General features: G+C 35.6%; 1 protein-coding gene across 7 annotated transcripts in view; it reads left to right on the top strand.

The window, feature by feature from the left end:
- Nucleotides 1-19,061, top strand: part of HECTD1 (HECT domain E3 ubiquitin protein ligase 1) — a 55,452-nt gene extending 36,391 nt beyond the window's left edge. For all 7 annotated transcript variants that reach the window (XM_021403791.1, XM_021403788.1, XM_021403787.1 and 4 more), the window contains exons 26-42: nucleotides 2,713-2,934; nucleotides 4,612-4,745; nucleotides 6,798-6,954; nucleotides 7,298-7,520; nucleotides 9,124-9,178; nucleotides 9,415-9,597; nucleotides 9,885-10,095; nucleotides 10,174-10,259; nucleotides 11,730-11,857; nucleotides 13,302-13,503; nucleotides 13,649-13,786; nucleotides 14,080-14,687; nucleotides 15,749-15,827; nucleotides 15,916-16,009; nucleotides 16,317-16,467; nucleotides 17,642-17,786; nucleotides 18,112-19,061. In XM_021403791.1, coding sequence (XP_021259466.1) covers nucleotides 2,713-2,934; nucleotides 4,612-4,745; nucleotides 6,798-6,954; nucleotides 7,298-7,520; nucleotides 9,124-9,178; nucleotides 9,415-9,597; nucleotides 9,885-10,095; nucleotides 10,174-10,259; nucleotides 11,730-11,857; nucleotides 13,302-13,503; nucleotides 13,649-13,786; nucleotides 14,080-14,687; nucleotides 15,749-15,827; nucleotides 15,916-16,009; nucleotides 16,317-16,467; nucleotides 17,642-17,786; nucleotides 18,112-18,249 — 2,954 coding nt within the window. In that variant the 3' untranslated portion in view covers nucleotides 18,250-19,061. The remainder of the gene's footprint in view (nucleotides 1-2,712; nucleotides 2,935-4,611; nucleotides 4,746-6,797; nucleotides 6,955-7,297; nucleotides 7,521-9,123; nucleotides 9,179-9,414; nucleotides 9,598-9,884; nucleotides 10,096-10,173; nucleotides 10,260-11,729; nucleotides 11,858-13,301; nucleotides 13,504-13,648; nucleotides 13,787-14,079; nucleotides 14,688-15,748; nucleotides 15,828-15,915; nucleotides 16,010-16,316; nucleotides 16,468-17,641; nucleotides 17,787-18,111) is intronic.

The raw sequence follows: 20,486 nt of genomic DNA, 5'->3' as shown, positions 1-20,486 counted from the left end.
CTATTTCTGTCCTATCTGTTCTGTGTAGAATTTGCACATTCACCTTCTATCTACCTGTTTCTCTTATTTGATTTTTATCTTTTACCTGAGGAAAGGCAGGTTTTTTGTATTTCATTTCAAATCTTTCATTTCAAATTCATTTCCAATTCTTTGTCTAAACTTAGAAATGAAGAGGAGAGTAGAAAGAAAAAGTGATGAAATTATAGTAATTCCCTGTATTCTATCTAGTAGGCTGAGTCATCTACTGTACACTAATACTGTGCATGTCTTCTAAAAATGCCATTGTCATTAAGCTTTAGATTTAGCAAGTCTTTCAGGCATGTTAATTTTACAGATATATGTAGTTAATGTCATTTCAAATGGGATTACGTACATGCTTCAACTTTTACGTGTTCTGACTCCGATTATATGTGGGATTAAGGTATTAGCAGGTGAACTGTAAACTTACTTACTATGAGTTCATCCTTTTGAATTTTAAGAATACTCCCATCTGAGATGTTACTTAACCAGCTTTATGTTAGGTATGATGATCAATGTTTTGTGAGGTAGATGAGTTAAGAAAAATAAGATTACCTTAACCAGAAGGAATCATTCTATTTTTTTTGTTAAGATTTTATGTTTTCCTAAAATTTCTGTGCTTTCTTATTTAAAGATGTGTTGTTTGCTTGTAGTGGTTTTTTAAATGTTGATAGAAGTTGGTTTGTTTTTTTTTTACTTGCAGGAGGATTTTAAGATGTATTTATACATTTGTATTATTATGATACTAGGAGAGAAAAAGGCTTGTTGCCTGCATTAAAAATATAAATAAAATACCAAACAGAAAATTTCAGATAATCAGTTATTTTAGGCAGATACTCAGTGCCACTAATTCTGAAGTAATTACGTGGTTAACAGCATACTGGTCAGATTTCAAGCATGTTTGATATAATAACCGTGTTAAAGTTGGAAATAAGTACAATTTTTTTTTTGCTGTATTCTTAACATTAAAAATAAATCAATACTTTGAAATTATCCCTCAAGTAGGAATTATCTACTAATAGAAACTGTAAATGAGAACTTGTGTCCCAAGAAGAGATGAGATACTAAATTTGAGCAATCTCACCAAAGCTATATTGGTGCATTGTAAAAAGCTTTGGTTAAAAAACAGAGGAGCACATTCAAACATGTTATAGATTATGATTTGTAATGTAAGTCTCTTTGGATTTGCTGTAGTAATTGCATTTGGAAACATCCGCATTTGTCAGGAGTTAAATGGTAGCTGACTTCTTTTTGTTCTCGAGATCTGAGCAAATGAAACGCTGCCACTTAGTGGCTTTTTATGTTTCTCTTGCTTATAAGAGCAAAGAGTTTAATGTTATTAATTAAAGAGGATGAAAGATCTGTATACTGAGCAACTGACTGTCAAGCTCTTAACAGTGATGAAAAAAACATTTCATTCTTTCTTGTTTACAGAGATGAGTAAATGGTTTGATAACTTAATAAATCTAAATTTTGCTCTCTTCCTGTCTGCATGGGGAACAAAAAATCAATTGCAATACCTGCCTTTGCTGATTTTAGTTTGAATTTTTTAATTTTTATTTTCACGTTTATGATCTTACAACAGTATTTGACAAACAACAGTAATATATGATGTTTGTTTTTACCAAAAAGCTATTAAATGCCCTTGAGGGAAGAGTTCCGGTTTGCATCGTGTTGTCCTTCAACGGTAGTAATCTTTGCAAACATCAATAGTCTGAAATCTAGACTTTTATTTTAGTTTTAGTTATTAGCAACACTTCAGTTTACGTAAGTTGCAGTAATAAAAATGTTTATTTTTAAAACTGTAAAACTCACATTTGATAAATTTTAGAAAAAGTAGATAGAAAAAAGTACAGATTAAGTATGGATGACCCCTCAAATTTTCATATGCGAACATGTGATTCACCATTTGTGTTTGCAAATAAGAATGCAAGAAAATGTTCTCAAGATTGGAGTGTAAAGGTTTAATTTCTACTATTTCAGATATGTACAGCATCTGAAATTCTTTCTGTTGAGTTTTTGGTGAATGGAGTTTTGTTTCAGTCATTAACCTAAAATGTGTTTACTGTGTTATATTTAAATGTGCAGTAAGGTAACTTGTTAGTTGTTGCTTGCTTAATATAAATCATCCAACAGGAATTACTAAATTTTGTTTTTTACAGTACTGCTAGTACATCATGAATATATGCACTAATAATTATGTGAAAGATAACAAGCCAGAGTTGCTTTAAGAATGTTGAGGAAAATGCAAAAAAGGTTTCAAATTTGTCTTACATTCTGTTCTTAAATCGTTTATATGTAGTTAAATTATTTTCCTTGTATAATCTTACTGATGTTAGAGGTTTAAGTAAAGTTTAAGGTTTTAACCAATACTGGAGTAACAGATTTCAGGAATAATTTTCCTATATTGATGTAATTTCAGATTTACAGTGGGGATTTGGGGATTTGTTTACTAATTTTAATTGTTTTAACTGTACACAAGGGAATATGCTTAGATAAGAGCATCTGCATTGTAGCGTGCACTTCTGCACTGGGAATCCCTTCCCCTTAAGTCTGTTATTCCTTATTGTAAAATACCACATCAGATAATTTTTCAATCCAAAATATATTTTTCAACACAGGACTCATGCATGTAAATTGTACTCTTCAAGTCATCAAATCATTTATTTTATCTTACCATATCTTTATCTATAGCGTCTCCTCTTATGGGTGCCCAAAGTTTTCCTAATCTGACTACAACTGGTACCACATCAACAGTGACCATGTCTACATCCAGTGTTACTAGCAGCAGCAATGTAGCTACAGCAACTACAGTTTTGTCTGTTGGTCAGTCGCTTAGTAATACTCTAACTACTAGCCTAACATCAACATCTAGTGAGAGCGATACAGGGCAGGAAGCAGAATATTCTTTATATGGTAAGTTTCATTTTTAAATGAATGTAAACAGACTTCCCATTAATGATTTTTTCCATTCTTTCCATTGTTATGATTTTAATCTTTTTTTGTGTAGTAGTCTATTTACTGATAAGTATTTGAGAGCTGAGCTGTTCATACGTTATTAGTTCTATAAAGCATTACTCAAGCAAATACTACTTTGTTAGTATTACATTACTTACGATTTTAGATCTTTTTAATTCAGTAAGTTCTGTCCCATGTGATGATTATTTATGGCATGGTTTATTTAGGGCACTTCATGTTTACCTTAATCAAATTATTTTAATTTTTAGTGTAGTATGCATATAAGCCTCCTCCTAAAATCACAGTATTCTTTCTCATTTAGCATGCTATGTGCTTATTATGAGATACATTCTAGTACTCATTAAAAAATACCCAGCCATTAGACACACTATACACTAAAAATTGTATCTGAGGTTCCAGGTGTCTCCAGACCGTAGTAATTGCAAGAAATTTGAAGGAACACAGAAATGAAATTGACACAAAGAACAGAATTTTGTGATTTGAGGAACAACATTCAAAGTTGTATGGAATGTATATGCTAAATACAGGCATTAGGAGGGAAGTTATTTGTAGGACATGAATGCTGTGAAAGAGGATTGTGGTTAACTAGGCTGAATGATAAAATCTAGGAATGAAGCTGAAGTCAAGAAGAACTTGAACTAGATGCAGGAAAGTATTTCTAATGTGAAGCTCATTGGATTGAGAGAGATTATTGAAAGAAGAGATACTTGAATTGTCTTAAAACTTGGTTGAATGAAGCAATTAGAAATTGTGTTTTATTTTGCTGCCTATCATGAAGCCTGTTCTGACTGTTCACAAATTAGCAGGGCATTGGAATTGAGCCACTTGGAATTGGTTGGTTAAGATATCTACATACGCCATCTCCATTTATTCTTTTAAGTGTGGCTTGATATTCTGATTGGGTTACAAGTCTTAAAATATAAACAACTGAACAAATATTTGTGGAAGTTACCCTAGAGTGTCTGTTGGGGACTTTACAACAATTCAGAGGGTATTTGAACAGTTTATATGTATATAGAAAAATGCAGTATTTCCCTATCATAGTTTGCGTTGGATCAGTATGAATTTCTTTTCTGTTTTTGTTTGTTTGTTTTGGGGGGAGGGGGATGCTGGTTTTTAAGTCTTAGTACTAGGTGAGTGAAATTGAACTTTGTATCTGGCTTCAGCTTTTAGTTACAGAAATTCAGTAGCAACTAAATCTTCAAAAATGTTGATCTTAACTATTTATTTTGAATGTCCCTTATAGTATAATTTGAGGTGTAAGCCACATATTCAGTGGAAATTGTCACTAACCTGCTTTTAAAACTAAATATAGAATCAGACAAAATACACTAGTGGACTAATTTTTGTAGTCTTTCATAATTTAAAATGAATTATAACATGTTTGATAAAAGCAAATGAAAAACTGATCGCTTTCTGGTTATTCTTAATTACACTGTGTTATATGCTTCATTTGTTAGATATACTATATTAGTAGTGGTTTAATTCTCTCTTGTTTGTGAGAATTGTTTTTTCAGTCTTCTCAATGCTTAAGTTTTTACATTTTCATAATTTGTCTTTAAAAGAGATTTTTTTTTTATTTTGCAAATAAATATATAAATATATATATTATAGATTTTCTGGATAGCTGTCGAGCTAGTACTCTGTTGGCAGAGTTAGATGATGATGAGGATCTACCTGAACCAGATGAAGAAGATGATGAAAATGAAGATGATAACCAAGAAGATCAAGAATATGAGGAAGTTATGGTACAGTATAGTTATTTACCTTAATTAGCTATGCTAACAGATGCATTAAAAATCCAGATATTTTTGGCAATATGGAGTCATAGCTAGATGTTCTTGAAGGTCCCTTTCAACTCAAATCTTTCTGATTCTAATTAAAACATATGTATTCCAGTTTAGGACTACTAAATTGGAGAATTGCTTAAGGATCTATTTCTTTACTGTGTAGCTGATGGAGCACTGGTATGGGTTGCCCAGAGAAGTAGTGAAGTCTGCCTCCTTAAGTTTCTTCAGAAACCTTAGATACACATGGTCTTGTGCCACCTGCACTGGGTGACCCTGCTGATCTAGCAGGAGTCAGAGGTTGCTTCTAGCCTCAGCCAGTCTTTGACTCTTTGGTTATGAGTACCAATCCATCAAGACTCGAAATGCCAAAGATAAAATCAGCTTATACTTCTCTGTCACTGCAAACAGAATACCTCTTCCAGAAGGCGGTTCATTGTGCATTTTTCCTGTTCTTGCGTATATCCTGAGCATTAACAAAAACTGTTTTCTTACGCGTTCACATGGATGCAGTAAAATTGCGAGGCCTTGTTGGATAGGGTAGCTAACTGGGCAGTCCCATTCCTGTGCAAATTTGACTAATTGTACCACCTTCAGCATTTCTTCAAGAGAAAAATGTTTTTAAATATCAACACACTCTGAGACATTATAGGCCAGAACTGATTTCTTAAAGAGCAACCTGGAAACAAGTTCCCAGACAGCAGAAGTGATGGATCGCCATTTCACTGGCTGATGAAATGGTGTAACTTTGTGGATAGGCTCCTGTGTTTTTTTTAGTGATCCAGTTTGAGTATGTGTTTACCTGTAGGCCTCTGTGAAACAAATTGTGGTAGTTAAGTATGCTTGATGGACTATCTGCAAAGAAAAACAGGAAATCAGTCTCATGGGTCTTGCCTATATTATTGTGAGTCCTGGTGCTTCATTTGGTTCTTGGTTTTCTATCACCATTGAAGTGGTCCAAATGAGTATTGAAAGAGGAAAAATATGGGACTTCACTAATGTTAGTGTTTGTTACATAAGTGTAAATATTTATGAAACTATGGAAACTTCCACTTGTTAATATGCTGCAATTTTAAGCATTTTAACCAAAACATTAAGCATTTTAACCTATTGTGACTATGCTTTTGATGGAAATTCAAGTATGTCACTAAATATTTAATTTACCTTCTGCACAAGATGCTAATTTAAGAATGGGAAAGCCAGTACTATTTAAATGGAGCTACAGTGCAAACAATAAGCACAATTTATTAATTGTCGATCACTTCCCAGAACTGTTTAAATTAAGTTGTTATTGCTTTTCATGGGAAGAAGTCGAATGGTAGATTAGACTTGGGTTAAGATTCCAAGAACCAGATCTGCAAACGAAAATGTTCCTTTTTTGGGTTCCCTTTAATATACTGTCATTCTTCTCAGTGAGTAGCTGAACAGATGAAAGGCTTGTTTTAGAAAAGTCATAAGTAGTTAAAATTTGCAAAGGCTTGTTGAAAATCAGATTTCTTCCTACCATAATAGTTCCAGTATTTTGGTATTTGATTTCATCTGTGGATAAAATGCACGCACATTATAAAACAACGTATGTATATGTTTACAAAAAACCCTATTGTATTCAGAAAAGTTAATGCATTTATTTTGACAGTATTGATTTGAGTCTTTCATACTCCAGAGTTTGTACAATACACAAAATATCCACACCAAATTTGCTGGCCTGCATGACTATGAATTTTCCCTATGTCGTTTCGATTCTTGACAAAAATCTTCGTTTTTTCCAGAAATTGTGAAGGTGACCTATTCTAAGTTTAGCCTACTAGTGCTGATTTCTGTATGTTGGTGGTTTTGCTTAGGTCTTTTGATTCCTGCTTGACCAGTTAAATAGCTGGTACTTAACAGCGTTAGTTCTTTTTTATCTTTATGTTACCGCTGTAATCCGTAACTAACTTTTATGTTTTTGATTAAATGTTTCTCTGTTACAGAATTTTCATTATTATGGATTCCTTATTACTTTCTTTATTTTAGGAAGAAGAGGAGTATGAAACCAAAGGAGGTCGTAGAAGAACATGGGATGATGATTATGTATTGAAACGACAGTTTTCTGCTCTGGTTCCTGCTTTTGACCCAAGACCTGGTCGAACAAATGTTCAGCAAACAACTGATTTAGAAATCCCTCCACCGGGTATGTTGACAAGATGTATTTGTGATATTTGATCAGGCTTTAGAATGAAGACTCGCTTTTAAGGGCTCATTGGGCTTCAGGGATCCTATCACTATTAGCCAGTACAACGTGCATTTGTGTCTGTGTGGGTTTTCATTATTTGAATGAGAGCTTCATTTGCTTCTGCACGTGCAAGCATTGAGGAAGAAGTAAATTAAGCACTGTGTAAAACAGTTATATATAGTGACTACAGCGGTCAGGATCAAATAGTTCCTTGCTGAACCACTTCATTAATGTTTAAGTGAATTTGTCTTGCTTTATGTATTTTGTGTTAACATCATGTCAAATGATTTTTCTTATGCAGGTACACCTCATTCAGAACTCTTGGAAGAGGTTGAGTGCATGCCTTCACCACGTTTAGCACTTACATTGAAAGTTTCAGGTCTTGGAACAACTAGAGAAGTAGAACTGCCCCTAACAAACTTTCGATCCACAATATTTTACTACGTACAGAAATTGTTACAGCTCTCCTGTAATGGCAATGTGAAATCTGACAAACTTAGACGTATTTGGGAGCCAACATATACGTAAGCTTACAAGTTTGTTGTTCTGTAAAGAGAATGCTGTGTGACTGATTAGAAAACAGATGTAAAACAATGTTAAGCTCTCTCCCTCCTCTGTAGGAAGCGATGCTAGAATTAGATTTTTCTGCTTGCATTTTTGTTCAGATGTTCGTATCAGTTTTGAAGCTAGTGCTGTTACTACTTCAGGAAAAAAAAAGTAATGATCTCTAACATTCAACCATGACTGGTTAATAATATTTCAAAAGTCAATCACTACGCTAAGACAGCAGAATATTGCTTGTTCAAGGATCTGCTTGGAAGAATGCCATTAGCACACAATCTTAGAGAGAGAAGAGGGATCTGAGAGAGCTGGTTGATTTTTTTTGAGGGATTGCTTATTCCACATTCAAAAATGGTCTGTCCCAATGTTTGGGAGGTCAAGCAGAGGCAGTAAGAGACCTGCATGGATGAAGAAACTCCCAGAAGAACTCAAAACATTAAAAGGAAGCATTCAAATGATGGAAGGAGTGTCAGGTGACCCAGGAGACGCTGTCTGAGCATGCAAATAGAGGGGAAGGAAAGTCAGTGCCAGTCCAGAGTTGAATCTAGTGAGGGATGTGAAGGGCAATAGATTAGGATGCAGCACTGGTGCTGACTGGGAGCCAGCTGGCTGGAAAGCAGCTTGGAGAAAAGGGCCTGAGTGTTCTGGGAGAGGTGAAGTTGAACATGAGCCAGCTATGCACCCTTACAGCAAAGAAAGTTAGCAGCATCCTGGCCTTTAGTAGGAAGAGCACTGCCACCAGTCTGAAGAAAGAAGTATTTCCCTTGGTGCTAGTGAGAGAATTCTAACCTCCTGAGAGCCTGTGAGAGATGTGGACCCAGAGCAAGTCTAGCAAAGGGCATCTAGGATGCTTAGAAGGCTTAAAGGGCTGAAGAGCATTTGTCATACAAATGGAGACCCTTCCAAATTCAGATATTCTCTCTATCCTAACTTGACTTTACTTGATTTATGATAATACAAATTCTAAGACTGTGATTGTGGACGTCTTGTTTACTGTACCAACATAATTTCTATCATATTGGAAAATTAATGTATATGAAAACAACAGCAATATAGTTGTTGCAGTTTTTTAACTTTGAAGATTTTTTCTGTGTTTGTGGCACAACTATTGTGTGTGTTGTCTTGTGTCAAAAGTAGTGTTTTGTATTAAAAAAAATAGTAAAAAAGCAGTAGAAATATTTGTAAATGTGCAAGTCTCCTATGTTAATACATACACAGTAAACTACCCTAGAATTTCAGGCTTCAGTAATGAAGCTCATGTAATGAAGATCATAAAGCCATATTGGGAAATTTGCACAGTAAAGGTGGTTTGAGTACTCAAACTTGACTTAAAGAAATGTAGTTATCTTGCGAAGCATTTAATTTATCCACATCATGAAAATTACATACTTGTACAAGTTTCAGAGTTTTGCTGGATGTTCTCTGAAGTGAAAATCAACTACTTGCTTTTTTTGGATTATGCTACTTAAGTGTCATTGATGTCTGTCTAACAACTCAATGTGTAACTTCAGAATTTAGAGGATGTGCTGTGAGTGTGGTGTACTAATTCATTGTTTTAATATCTAGAATCATGTACAGAGAAATGAAGGATTCTGATAAGGAAAAAGAAAGTGGAAAAATGGTAAGACTTTCATGCCTTTGCTTATGTTGTTGTGTTTATGCGTTTAAACAACAGCAAAATAAATCTTATTGCAGTTTATGAAATGCTGCATTAAAAAAACTAACAGTTTTCAATTAGCTAAAGGATTAGTGAGTATATTTGTTATAATGCATGTTCATTTCAAGTATATAACGCATGGTGAAACCTTTAAGACTTTACAATCAGGAAAAACCAACTTTTGGTGGTTCCTGTTGTAGGGTTGCTGGTCAGTAGAGCATGTGGAGCAGTACCTTGGCACTGATGAATTACCAAAGAATGACTTGATAACCTACCTGCAGAAGAATGCAGACTCAGCTTTCCTGCGCCACTGGAAATTAACTGGCACTAATAAAAGTATTAGGAAAAACAGAAATTGTTCCCAGCTCATAGCTGCATACAAGGTATATGTCTGCAACCAATCTTTCTATTTATGTATGGCTGTGTGCTTTGTTTTGAATGTTCACAGCCAATAGCAAGTTTGTGTCTTGCGTTTTTTTGTCTTCTGTTAAATATAGTTGTGTTAAAGCATATTTGGATCATGATTTGAACTGTCAACAATTGAACTAAACGTTCAAGTTAAACACAGTAACCATTCTGATTTTTCAGATCGTTAACTTGGAGCACACAGGCATAAGGATGGTAATATGCAATTTTCATTCATAACGTTTTAATTATTTTTTTCCTTCAGGATTTTTGTGAACATGGATCAAAATCTGGATTAAGCCAGGGGCCCATTTCTACTCTTCAGAATTCTGATATCCTTAGTTTGGCAAAAGAGCAACCTCAAGCCAAAGCTGGCAGTGGGCAGAACTCCTGTGGAGTAGAAGATGTTCTGCAGTTACTTCGCATTTTGTATATAGTTGCTAGTGACCCTTACACTGCACGAACTTCTCAAGAAGGTATGTGAGTTAAAAAGCAAAATTCCTCAAATGTTTTAATGAACACAAAATAAAGGAATTTTTTTCTCTTCATTTCAGAAGGAGATGAGCATCCTCAGTTTAACTTTCCACCAGATGAATTCACAAGCAAAAAAATTACTACAAAAATTCTGCAGCAGATCGAGGTAAAACCCTTACTTAAACTGTTTGAATGTATTAGCTTTTTTGCTGTATTGACTTTTGAATCGTTTCATGCAAAATGTATTTTCTTATATTTCGGATGAGTAATTTCTGTAGTAGCAGACTAGTCTGAATAGAAACATACCAATGAATGGTATTGTTACGGTTAGAAAGCATAATTTTTTTCATCCCAATTGAGACAGTTGTCTCGAAGTGATAGCAATTACGATCCTTTACGTAGGCCTTGATATATAAAATGATGGTTTAGTTTATTGTCTAAGCAACTGTGAAATCCTCTGGAAGGTGGAAGAAAGTGCTTATCAGCTTACTGTAAACGTTTTGTTTATATTAGATGCTATCTGGACTATCTTGGTTGACACTTACTCAACTTAGTATGACTCAGTCAAACTTCAGTATTTGTTCTCGTAAGCTGGTGGATACAAAATAATGAAGAGACTTGGTGACATACTTCCAAGTAGTTGCTTTGATCAAAACAAGTTTTGTGAATTAACTCTATGGACGTCAAACTCCTTCCTGAAAATCACAAACGCAAGTTTTTTGGTTTTGCTAGAGTAGTTCCTTGTCCGCTAGCAAAAACTTGAAGTTGTTTTAAATTGAAAGTCACAGTTGGGAACAGGAGTATTATGACATGAGCATATGTCGTGATGACATCATTGCTGCAATCCTGGAATGTCTAGTCTTCAATTGTAAGGCAGGAGAGGATTTGCGGAGGGAAGAGGGGAGGGGTCGTTATTTGATGTTATATCTTCCACCCTCACCCTCCCAGGTAATATTTGGGGATATGGAATTACGCTTCAGTAGAACTACATTTACTTTATTAAAGATTTGAAAAAGATGAAGATTCTTGATTCACTTAGTTCTTTCCCTTGTTTGCTTTTTGAGGTTCTTCCGTTACAGTTAAGTCACTGTAATTATTGAAGAAAGTTTGTTGTTTGTGTTCTTATAAAGGATGTTTAGGCACCCAAATATCTGTGTAGTAGTAATTTTGGCAGTCTTTGTTGTTACATTTGTATTTTAGAAGTGACTATAGTAATATTTCAGTATGGATCGTCTTTACTACCACTGGATTTTTTGTGGTGCCTTCCAGAATTGAGGAAGTATTCGACCACTTTTGAGCAAAATTCAGAAATAATTATCTCAAGATAATTATATACTGAGATTTTCCCACGATACTTTGACCAGTAGGTTTTCTGGTAGGATTTAGTACAGCTCTTAGTGTATGTGCCAAAGCATCCTGTGTCCATTCAAGCCCTAGAAACTCAGGGAACTTCTTGTTAATGGCATTTAAAAAAAAAAAAAAAAAGCTTGCTAAGAAGCAAGGAACTTGCTCAAATATAGGTGAAAACTCAGCTTGGTTTTACTGGGTGTCTGTTCATTAGTTACAGACTTGCTGGGACAACCTGAGTCTAATAATAGAAATACTTCCTGTTGTTGTTTCTTCCATTTAACTACAGGAACCCTTGGCACTAGCAAGCGGAGCTTTGCCAGACTGGTGTGAGCAGCTAACAAGCAAGTGTCCTTTCTTAATTCCATTTGAAACTAGACAGTTATACTTCACCTGCACAGCATTTGGAGCATCAAGGTAAACAGACAAAAAAAAAAAAAAAAACTTCCACCTCGCAGATTGCTTTTATTTCATATATTTTTTTTAAAACAGCTTTTTGAATTAGTAACTCACAGAAAATCCTCATCCTAACAAGATAAACTTGGCTTTCCAGATATGAAGCATTTTAGGCAGGTAGCAGAAAAAATGGGAAGATGCTGGGAAGCTTCAGAACTTTGGGAAGCTTGTAACATTTTTTCATTCATTTCAAACTGTTAGAAGTTTGAGTAGCTTATCTGTTGTCTGGTATTCTCCAGAACATTTCCTTTGAAGAAATTTCATTCTTCAGCATGTTACCTGAAGACATGGCTGAGTTCCTGTAGGTAGTAATATCAGTTGGGTTGCAGTTCATTGCATAATGAACCTAGAAACAAAAATAAAACAGCTTTCTTAAAGTAACTGTGAATTAAATGATTTTTGAAAATATAACCCAAAGCAGATAACTTTTATCTGTTCTTGTTTCTGGTTTGTAGAGGAATTGTAGAAACGTTTGAGCTGGAAGGAACCTTTTAAAGGTCACCTAGTCCAACTCCACTGCAGTGAACAGGGACACCTATACCTATCTCAGAGCCCTGTCCACTCTGATGTTGAATGTGTCCTGGGACAGGGTGTCTACCACCTCTGAGCAAAAGTCAGACAAAACAACCAACAGATGGTAGATTTGTAGATAGTTGATTGCTGCATAGATGAGAATCCATATGAGAATGCTGAACTTTGCCTTCATATAAGTACTGTTATCAGAGGCATTTGTTCTTGCATAATTGATACATGTCTTCTGGAGCTACGGAGGAACAAAGGATCCATATAATTCCTGTAACACTAGTAATTTGGTGGAATTTTTTTTAAAGTAGACTTTTTTCTTTTGTACTCTTACCTATGTAATTATAGGTTTTATTATAGGTTTTATTACATTATTATTACTCTAGTTATTATAACTTAGTGTCATTTTATATGCGAATGACTGCACTTCCACTTTGATACATTGCTTATCTAATTAGTGTGTAAGCAAGTAAATTGTGCTGTAAAACTTGGTCAGTATTAATGAGGTCATGTACAATTGTCTTGCAGTATAGAGTAAGCTGTAATAACCATCTTTCATTAGAAAGAAACTGTGGATTTTTCTGCATCTGTGATATAAAGTATGATGCCCTCTGTTGATTCCACTGTAACGTGAAAGCTGTAGTAATTCAAATCATGCATTAAATGTTTTCGTTGTTGCTATTTGTTGTAGTACACATTATGTCTGACCCTTCATAGTAATGCAAAAGTATTTAGTTTGCTAAATTCATAAAATATAAAGCAGCCCATACTTGTGCATTTTGGATAATTCTGAAAAAGGTGGTTAGTATTTAACAAAGTAACTCTTTAATTATGGATACTTTCAAGTTTTAAACAACTGATTTGTGTTGTTTTTTTTTTCTAGAGCAATTGTGTGGCTACAAAACAGACGTGAAGCCACTGTTGAAAGAACGAGAACCACAAGCACAGTGCGACGTGATGATCCGGGAGAATTCAGAGTGGGACGCCTAAAGCATGAAAGGGTGAAAGTTCCACGGGGTGAATCCCTGATGGAATGGGCAGAAAATGTCATGCAGATTCATGCAGACAGAAAATCTGTTCTAGAGGTAAAGTATATTTGCCTAGCAGAGTGACTTTAGATAGCCGTTTCTAATGCGCTGGCCAGGATATGGAATATACTGTTGCATAACCAATACTGAACATTTCACTAGAAATTTATATTATTATTAACATTCCTTATCTTTTTTATAGGTTGAGTTTTTAGGGGAGGAAGGAACGGGCCTGGGTCCTACCTTGGAATTTTATGCATTGGTAGCAGCAGAATTTCAGAGGACAGATTTGGGAGCTTGGCTTTGTGATGACGATTTTCCAGATGATGAGTCTCGTCAGGTCTGTTTCTGTTTGCTTTGCGTTTTAAATTGTAAGTGTTCAAAACTTACGTAGGAGAAAAATGAGCTAGATAGCCAGGAAGGAAAGAGCACATGATCAGTGAGCAGCCGGTCATTGTAGTCAAGAATGACCACCATGTTCTACAGCTCTTTCTCACCTGTTTTCTTTTTAGCACAAAAGTACAGTGTAATAAGTTAAATAGTGTGGTAATATGATTAAATTCACCTTTATCAATGTTAATTTTTATTTATGAATTTTTAATGTTAATGTTTATTTTCTGTCTCTTAAATCAGGTTGATATTGGTGGTGGATTAAAACCCCCTGGTTACTATGTACAACGATCATGTGGACTCTTCACAGCCCCATTCCCACAAGATAGTGATGAACTTGAAAGGATAACCAAACTCTTTCATTTTCTTGGAATTTTCTTGGCTAAATGCATTCAAGACAATAGACTCGTGGATTTACCCATTTCTAAGCCTTTTTTTAAACTCATGTGTATGGGAGACATTAAAAGCAATATGAGTAAGCTGATATATGAATCACGGAGCGACAGGGACTTGCACTGTACTGAAAGTCAGTCAGAGGCTTCTACAGAAGAAGGGCACGATTCATTGTCAGTAGGAAGTCTGGAAGAAGACTCCAAATCAGAATTTATTCTTGATCCACCAAAACCTAAACCTCCTGCCTGGTTTAATGGAATTCTAACATGGGAAGACTTTGAATTAATCAATCCACATAGAGCTAAGTTTCTAAAAGAAATTAAGGACCTTGCTATCAAAAGGCGTCAAATTTTAAGCAACAAAAGTCTGTCAGAAGATGAAAAAAATACAAAACTACAGGAATTAATGCTGAAGAATCCATCGGGTTCTGGGCCACCGCTTAGCATAGAGGATTTGGGGTAAGAATTTTCATATTTATAAGTACACAAACAGTATTGTATTAGAGACAAACATTACCACATCTGCTAAGAATTGAGATTTCTTGTTTTAAATAGTTTCATTGTGAGGGGGAAGGTGCAATCATTAGAGATGCAGCAAAATCCATTTTGCTAGCTGTAGCTTTATTCTAGTTCCTTCTTGTTTGAGGGTTTTTCCTTCTTACCTGTTCAGTTTTTTTTTAATGTTTCAACGTAAATGTGGCTGCACCATGATGCCATTATGACTCTGTAGGAACACCTCAATACCTGCTAAGACCTTTACAAAAATGTGAATCAATTGGTTTGTTATGACAACTATTGAAATTTATTAAACTTTTTGAAGAGCTTCTAAAGAGAACTCTTTGAGCTTTTCTGAAATTTGGGTATGTATTAAAAGACGTCAGTGCAGTGTTGGAAGCTGCTAGAGGACAGTAGATGTTAAAGATACAAAACTACTCCTGCCTGTGTGAATTTGAGTCAGGATGTCATCTTTTGTAGTTCTAAAATGTTTCTTTTCAAACAACACTAATAGTATGAGTTATTCATAAAAATCATCTTGTGCCAAGGGGATTAAATAGTTAGGGTTCGGTAACTGCTTATGGCCTTGCTGACATAAGTGTAACACGAGAGAGAGTGAGAGCAAGCACAAGTAGCACCATTGAAGAGCCTAAGTGTATTAAGTGTCTCTGTAACTATTGGAAATTAATGTAAATGATTCTTTGAGATCGTGAACTGAATTAAACCGTTCAAGTTGTTTTGAGGCTGATAGTTTAAAGATACAAAACTGTAAGAAATTTTTGCTAGCAAAACCAACTAAGTAGTGAGCAAATACACATGCATACTGTAGACAGGAAATATCTATTACTTGCATAGTACATTACTAATTGTAGTTTTCTACTGTGGTACCAATGTTTAGGTATATACAAGATAATCCACAGTGTTTTGAAATGGAGGAGAAGGGAGGGTTCATTAATCTTGTATATTTGCAAAAGCGATAGCAAACTTATTTCCAGTTAGCAGCTAACTATTTTTCTGTCTTGAAGTTTAAATTTTCAGTTTTGCCCTTCATCCAAAGTATATGGATTTACAGCTGTAGATCTCAAACCAGGTGGTGAAGATGAGGTAAGGAATCAACCAACTTTCAGAAATCTCAGCAGTAATTCTAATGGACTGTGAGGTCTCAAGGGTATTTATATATTGTTTTCTGCAGACTGTAACAATGGATAACGCAGAGGAGTACGTGGATCTCATGTTTGACTTCTGTATGCATACTGGTATACAGAAACAGATGGAGGCATTCAGAGGTAATTTTAATTATGGCAGAATATATATTTAAAGGGACATATTGATGTTCAGGGTGCCTTGGTTTGAATTAGTGGTGTAGAATGGCTTTCAAAAAACATTTGAGGATGTAGCAGGTAAGTAAGAGACTTGTTTCGTAACACTTTTGAATTAGGTTTACAATTACAAACCTTGGAGAGATTCAGTTTTTGTTAATTTAGAAAATGTTGATAGATATTTACTTGATTGAAGTGCAGTTGAAGTGCCGATGTTATTTTGCTAAACATTGTTTTGATGTGCATTTATAATGATATCTTGTATATATTAAAGATGGCTTCAATAGAGTCTTCCCAATGGAGAAGCTGAGTTCCTTCAGCCATGAAGAAGTTCAGATGATTCTTTGTGGAAATCAGTCGCCTTCTTGGGCAGCAGAGGATATCATCAATTATACGGAACCTAAACTGGGATATACACGGGACAGGTACTTAAGTTCTAAGTGATTTTTAAATCACTTAAATGCATGATGTGACAAAATGTCTAGAATGTTCCTTAGATGAAGATGCAAAATTGGAATTGGCAGTGATTGAAGGCAACTAATTGCCTTAACCTATATGAAATAATTGTATGTGTTACAACAGATGGATTAGAAGGTAGTTGGTGTTTTCAGGATGAGGATAAATAAAATAGAAAATATTTAAGTGTCAAACTAGCGGAAGCATAAGGCCAGCTAACTTACACAGGCTATTAAAATGTATTACTTGAGAATTTCTTCTTTTATCTGTGGTGTTGGTGGCTATGACTTCAGTTGGCTATGGTTGATACTTGCCATTTGTTTCTTCTCTTCAAGTGTAGTTGAAACAGAAAATACTGTGCGGTCAGTATATGCACTGCTGACTGGCTATTGGGAGGTAGTCTTGGTGGTGTGTTTTTTTGGCTGCTCGTCTTGCTTGGTAGCTATAACATACAAATTAGGTATGGAACAGTGTTAGTATATCAGCATGCTGTCAAGGATCCTAATCAATCTGAGATGCTGAGTGGAGCCTGCCCTGCATACGAAGATACAGCTGAAATGCGGTGCCTGATACCTGAGGGCATGTTGCAGAAAGTAGTGCTTTCTTCAATACAAGCCCTCTGGTCCTCATTTTCTGGGCTGACGCAGATAAAAGTTGTGGTATCCAGAGAATTCTCTGAAGATCTATTGTAGTCTGTTACATTTTTCTTATTTTTTTTGCATGAATCCTTCAACAAGATAGAAACAAACTCATGTATGAATGGAAGTGGCTTCATACTGTAGTGGTGGTGCATGAAGGGTCTTAAGCTTAGTCACATTCTTCATAGAACAGACTTGAATTGTTGTCTTCTCTAGCTGTTCCTACAGAAGATGGCCAGATAACACTCCAGGATAAGTATGGAGAATTTGTTATTAATCTACCTACATTTTTCCATGTAATATCCAGCAGGAAGATTAAAGAAGTATTTTTATGTTTTATGATGTTTTGTTCTTAACCGACTACTAAACAGAAACTGGAATCTTACAGTGACTAGTTAGACATTACTAAAGATGCTGATGTTACTGTCTGAAGAAAAATTGGGGAGGGAGGCAGAACACCTGTCATAGAATGTTATCGTAACTGCTCATTTTAATTTATTTTAAGCCCTGGATTCCTTCGATTTGTGAGAGTTCTGTGCGGTATGTCTTCAGATGAAAGAAAGGCTTTCCTCCAGTTCACCACTGGTTGCTCAACGCTCCCACCAGGAGGACTAGCGAACCTGCATCCCCGGCTGACTGTTGTACGCAAGGTATGGTTTCTTCAGGTTACCTTTCAAACCAGCTAGTTTGGCGTTTGAATGTAGTCCTTGCTGCATTAAGAAAAATCATTGGTGTTGTTTTTGTTTTTGTTTTTCTTTTCTAATTCGTGTGGCTATGCCAAGCTTTCAGTACTACTCTCTGATTCAGGTCCATTCTCTGACATCTCATTTGCTTAGAAAGGATTTAATGTACATATTAAGCAGATACATTTTTAGATCTGTAGCTTTCCTGATACCATTGTTTTTTGGCATCCTGATGTTACATATGCACATGAAGTAAACAACTGCAGTAGCAAACGTTCTTTCTTTGCCTCAGGTTGATGCTACAGATGCCAGTTACCCATCTGTGAATACATGTGTGCATTACCTGAAGTTGCCTGAGTACTCATCTGAGGAGATTATGAGAGAGCGTCTGCTAGCTGCTACAATGGAGAAAGGCTTCCATCTCAACTGAGCTGTTGACTGCAATATTGGACATGAGAAAGTGTTTTTTTGATACTATAGCAAAGCCTCTTGTGTTTGTGTGCAAAAAATATGATCTCCACGCTGTGCTCTGACGAGACTTGCCTTTTTTCACTCGTGAGGAACATGTGGAATAAGTTTGTTAGCTGCTAATGACAGAATAAATCCCTGTAACTACACAGCCAGCAAGAAATTGGCACAGAACACTGTGTGATGCTTCAAGGGCTTGCACAACTGGAAATTAAGGTGGTTCTGTTTGACTGTTCCGAAGAACAGATCATCAGATTTTCAGTGTTCACTGATACAAATTTCTAACAGTGTATTTGTGTAAAGTTTGTCATTTAATACCTTGTACACTACAGTTGCCATCACTGATCCCTGTTTTGCTGGCTTTAAGCTAACTGGTCAGAAACTTGCTTCTTTAAAACTTAGAGTTAATGGGCATCTCCAGCTTTTTCTTTTTTAATGGTGCCTGCACTATTGGAGTATTTTAGTGGGTTTTTGCATATAATCATGCACAACCTCTTGGTTTTTTTTCTTTCAAGTGGGAATATATTTTGATTTCTCAAATGCCCTGCTATGAAGATCAAATCCTTAAGTGTATTTGTGCAGTTCAACAATAAAGCTATTAAAATAAAAACACTGGTTCCTAGTGCGAGGCACACTTAAAGCAAGTTTTACTTTTGGTTGTATTTTCTTTGTATATTATAAACATTTATTTAACTTGTTGCAGTTTGAAGTTTAAAAACAACAAAACACCCAATGTGTAAGCTCAACAGTAATCATTAAAATGTTTGCAACATATACAGTGTCTCCTCTGAATACCTCCTTGATATTTCTTAGGTTTCTAAATCTAGGTATGCCTTTTGAAAAAGGGGCCGTACTTTTTTCAAGGTTTAGAAGAACTACACGGCAATAGTTGATGTCACTAACTTTCTGTGTGCTCAACTCTCAACATTACACGATGCAACTGGTAGTGATCATTTTGCATATGGCAGGTTTAGGTGCTTTTCAGTGGGTCCGTGGCCTGAGATTTTAATTCCTTATTACATTGGAGTGAAAACTGGGTCCCATGCTGTGGCTGGTTCTGCTTTACTTGAGGTGGAGCTCCTATCTTGGTTTTGTCATGTGGTGAGATGTTTATTGGTGAAAAACAGCTCATGGCAAGGCAAAGCAAATAAGATGTCATTTAAAGTAATGTGTCTTTTAAACATATTTTAATGCTCTCTTTTCAAAAAAAAAAAAAAAAAAGAAATTGTATCTGTGTGGTACGTTTTGTTCAATGCCAGCTCTCTTTGGTAATCATTCTTGCTTGGACCCCTGCTGAGGAAAGGCTTGCCAAAAGATTCTGCCTCAAATAGTAGCCTAAGGATCAGGTGTTAGAATTTGGATTTCATGCTGAACCTGGCAGGTTTTCCCCACATAGTTAGTTCTTTACAGATGGATACTTTGTAGGTTTTATGCATTCATCATTGTTAAATATTTTCATTGTCAATTAAAAGGAATAGTTTTGTATGTAATTTTTGAATGTATTTAACTGTAGCATTGTCCTGCATTGGAAAGGAATATTTCTGTTGGTAACCTGCTGACAAACAGGACTAGACTGTGGTCAGCTGGCACTTTGTTATCTATAATTAGAGATCAACATACTGTCCTTAATTGGAAGTGTGAGTTTGTGTGGTAATTTGCAAGAAATGCTTATACTCTGTCTTCAGTTCGAGAAGTTGGAATGCCACTTGTTTCTCAGGACGCTGAGGTTTCCTGGCTGGTAGGAAGAGAACTCGGAATTTGTAAGCTGTAAACTCTTCTTCCACACTACCTTTCACTCTGCATTCACTAGGCTTTGCTTTCTAGATACAATTTAAATGCAGCTGTTAATGTGCTTTCAAACATAGTGCTCTTGCAAGACTCTTTCAGTGTCCTGTTACACCTGGCACTGGCTTGGGAGTCACAAAGTCGGAGCCTGATAACTTCATTCTAGAAAGGTAAATTAAACTAATTACAGATCGCTGACTTCAGTGACTTAAGGGATGTAGCATTTGGACGCAAATGGATATTTTGTATGCCTTGTGAATAGAAGTTACTGTAAGCTATGTTTTCCTACTGCGGCCATGATTTAGTACATAAATGGCTTGAGAGATGTGCATACTTCATCTTCTGTAGACTTTAATCATGATGGATGGACAGAATAATAGAAAGGGGGGAAAAAAACCAAAAACACTGGTGTTC

This window comes from Numida meleagris, chromosome 6 (assembly GCF_002078875.1).
Source record: "Numida meleagris isolate 19003 breed g44 Domestic line chromosome 6, NumMel1.0, whole genome shotgun sequence".
NCBI lineage: Eukaryota > Metazoa > Chordata > Aves > Galliformes > Numididae > Numida > Numida meleagris.
Note: the sequence above shows the minus strand (reverse complement) of the source record. Positions and strands in the feature narration are given on the sequence as shown.